Consider the following 3,777-nt stretch of genomic DNA (forward strand, 5'->3'; position numbering starts at 1 on the left):
TTATATAAAAAAATATTTATTGGTTCAAAAATGGTGGGTAGGCATTGTGGCCAATGGCAAAGTTCGTTTGCCACCTCTGCATGGTTGTAAGTCATGCAGAGTCCGCAAAATGCTCCGGAAGCAGTGTCCGGAGGATGCATCAGACTAGGCCGAGCATGCTTTGAAGTGCCATCTAATCAAAACTTAAGAAAGTTCAATTACATGGCAGTTGAGAAGTGCATGTGCAAAAATTTCATAAATTGTATAAAGGAAATTTTTGCACATGCAGCAGTACATAGCATGTATTTAGGCGCCTGGTGTTAGCAGACGCGCCTAAACACTTTTGAAGCACTTGATGAGAATGAATTATATTAATATTTATTATTATTTATTTATTAATATTAATATTTAATATTTATATAATATTTATATTAATTGTATAACATGTATAAACATATCGCTAGCTTAGAGTGAAAAGTTGCTAAGTTCTCTTTTAAAAATTTTACAGGAGACGAAAAAACTTCTTGGAGCCATTTTCTTTCTTTTTATCGCTAAACTTAGAACACAACATTTTGCATGTTTAAAGCAAAGCAAAACTCCTTTACAATCCGGAGGATTCGATCATTGTTAAAGGATTTCGGCGCCTCTTTTGGACTTAGCAAATTTGCCTTTCGTTGAAGTACCTTAATCCTTTTCGAAAATATGCATTTTTGAATTCTCTTGCTTCCTTTATCAAAATATGAGTTTTCAAAAAAAGTGGACTTAGCTACTTTTCACTCTAAGCTACCAATTTCTTCCTTTAATCTATTTACCAGAAAATAAAATAAGTTTTAAATTTCTTTAATAGGATGAAATAATAAATTAAAAATACAAAGATAATTGAGCGTTCTTTTTTTACATTACTAGCACCATTCTTAGAGCGTCTCTGTTGATTCTCGCCTGTATAAGGATGTGACCCTCTACAAACAGGTCGCATTCATGCTGCAAATAATTTATACATTTTTCAACATAGAGTAAGGATTCCTCCAACATGTTTTTCGGAGATAATGTGGTCTGCAATGCCACTCGACGTGTATGCTCTGCTATGGCTGAGTGCAACTCAAAACAAAATGTACCCAACATGCGGACTTCACCTGAAATACATATTTGACAGTTTCGAATGTTTTACAACTCTATTTGCTTTTTGCACATGTATTTGTGAATATGTTTATATAATACATACACGGTGCTAATTTCTCATATAAATCGATCAACTCTTTAACATATTCCAATTTGAGATTGAGTTTATCCTCAGGTACTACCATAAGCTCCTTGGGATCAGTACCAATTAGTTGCACCAACTGTATTTTGGCTTGACAAATGTAATAGTGTCTACTAGTCAGCCATTTTTTATAATGCTTAATATATCTGAAAAATATTGGAAAGCATACATTAAAACATACATTTGTACATACATAATTATGCGTCTATATTTTAGTCGAGTAAATATTATATTTCGTAGAGGAGCCCACGATGTTAAATCGGGATTTACCCGAGCGTCGTGGGGATCTATTACATTTTGAAGAATAGATGATAGAAAAAAAGGCGCCGTGCAATAAAGCCATAGGAAATAACGCCATATGGCTTTATTTCACTTCACATTGAGAAATAAGACTATTATGGCCGATCTGAAACGAGAAAATTCAATACGGCGTATAGTTCGTATTTCGTAAAAATTCAGTTTTCCTTATATGGCATCTGCAATGTTAAGTACTAAGGAAAACTGAATTTTTACGAAATACAAATAAAGTGGGAGCACTTTACGCCGTTTTGAATTTTCTCATTTCAGATCGGGAACATCGCTTTTTGAAAAAGTTTTTTAAATAATATATTTGACTAGTTTTTCAAAAGAGAATATTGGTGATTTAGTGCATTTTTGAGCGTGAAATTGCTCATAAAAAGGGCAATATTGCAAAAAAGTGTTTTGTTAATAACTTTTGCATGGTTAACAATATTAACATCCAAATTGTTAATACAGGGATAAAAACGCACCCTCCTGACTTTTTTTGGGCGTTTTTTTCTTGCAAGTTGTACCTGAAACTAGAGAATTACCGAGTTACTCTTTATATGCACACCAGCTGTACAATAGGTAAACATTTCACAACAAATTATCAAAGGTGAAATAACGCCAATATATATGCTGAATTAAATGAAATAAATACAGCCCTATCTTAAGTTGTTTGACATGTTAATTATCATGCATTCCCTTTCTTTTGAATTTTCGTTACCTTCTCTCTTGTTCTCTTCTTATAATAAAATTTCTTTCTGACACTTCGTTAAGTAAATAGTTTGTTCCAGTATTCTTCGTGCAAAGACATGTGGAACTGTCAAACTACATTCTTACTCTCTCAAGTGAGAGTATAAGGGGAACTGTTACAGAAGTGAACGGGAACGCAAAAAGCACTATTTCCTGCACAAACGTCAGTAGGTTTGTTTACATGTCATTGGTAGAACACTGATTTGGCTGAAAATCATTAAATAATTATTAAAAATTATACAATTAAGAATAATTGCGTACATATTCAAATATTTCGTTGTTTACCTCCAACTTTGATCGCACGGCGTTCTGTGTTTGTTTACTAATGCAACCCTGCCTATCGTTTGACACTTTTCATGAACTTGCAGGAAGAAAAACTTCGGGCAAAATCCTGTCACTTCTGACTGGGAAGAGTTGCTCTCTTACTCGCTCAAAAGTGTTCCCAGTGAGAGAAATTCTTGCGTACGGGAACGACTTCCTGTAATTTCATACTGTTTCTTACTATGTCCTAGTGTACTGGAACAAACTAAAAATGCACAGTATAGACCTTTTTGGGTTCTGGTTGTAGTAATCGGTGTTGTTGTAGCTATATTCACCCTTGAGGAAGGCACTGGGATCTGTGCTGCTATTTAATGGCCTTCCTCAGATTTTTTCATAGATTTCAGGGTTGTGTGCTGCATTATTATTAGAAAAATAAATTTAAGCATTTGACAAATCGTGATTTTATTAAAAGAAAATTATAAATGGTGTTTAAAAACCAAACAAACGCTCTTACGAAAGCTCTATTTTTGTGTGTTGTTAAAATTTATACATGGCGTATTGATACAAGCAATGTATTCTTTTGTAGATTTGATGTTACTTGAGAATTTAGACAACGTGCGAGTTGCCAGGTTCTGTTATCAATATAATCAATACAAGCTTTTCCGCGTGGTTGCCTTTCAATAAATAGAATAAACAAATATTCGCAGATAAATTTGATATATTTTATAACTGACAACTAACGTAAGCTTTTTGTTCTTTTCTCCATTTTGATTTTGACTCTTGATTACCGCCAAAAACTTTATGTGTATACATATTTACAAGCCGTCAAAATTTTGCGTAATCCCACGAGCTAGGTAAAAATTATGGCGTTCGTATTCACCACGAGAAATCTCAAAATTTTTGTTTGATCTTTCCAAATTTTCTCTTTTTATCAGTTGGCAAAGGCCCTCAGTGGCAGCGCTCCGAGCGTTGAGATAGTAATTTCATGTCAATTAGTAGAAAAGTTCCATGTTGAAAAACTTTTTATTATGGCGAAAAAAATTTAACATTTCTGCTGTGCCAATTCGTAACTTTTTACTGCTGGAAGTTTTTGACAGTTGCTCTGGTGCAAAAGAAGTTGAGCAATTAAAATGCAGACATTATACAAAAAATACTTGTCTTTACTGACTTTGATTCTTCTAGAACTAAAAGCCGTGCATTTATTAGACGTCTTAGTAATAACATTAGAACCGAACAAGTAA

The 3,777-nt window shown here is 33.6% G+C and overlaps 1 protein-coding gene across 1 annotated transcript; it reads right to left on the bottom strand.

Annotated features, from left to right (window-relative positions):
- Positions 1 to 620: 620 nt before the first annotated feature.
- LOC118755728 (SET domain-containing protein SmydA-8-like) lies at positions 621 to 1,386 on the bottom strand (the record flags this gene model as incomplete). The annotated part of the gene is given in 2 exon segments (XM_036490553.1): positions 621 to 1,112; positions 1,202 to 1,386. Coding segments are annotated over 2 exon segments (424 nt in total), but the record flags the coding sequence as incomplete, so codon positions are not given.
- Between the last annotated feature and the right edge of the window lie 2,391 nt (positions 1,387 to 3,777).

The sequence above is a fragment of the Rhagoletis pomonella genome, unplaced genomic scaffold (assembly GCF_013731165.1).
Source record: "Rhagoletis pomonella isolate Grant_MI unplaced genomic scaffold, Rhpom_1.0 Rhpom_scaffold_07145, whole genome shotgun sequence".
Classification (NCBI taxonomy): Eukaryota; Metazoa; Arthropoda; class Insecta; order Diptera; family Tephritidae; genus Rhagoletis; species Rhagoletis pomonella.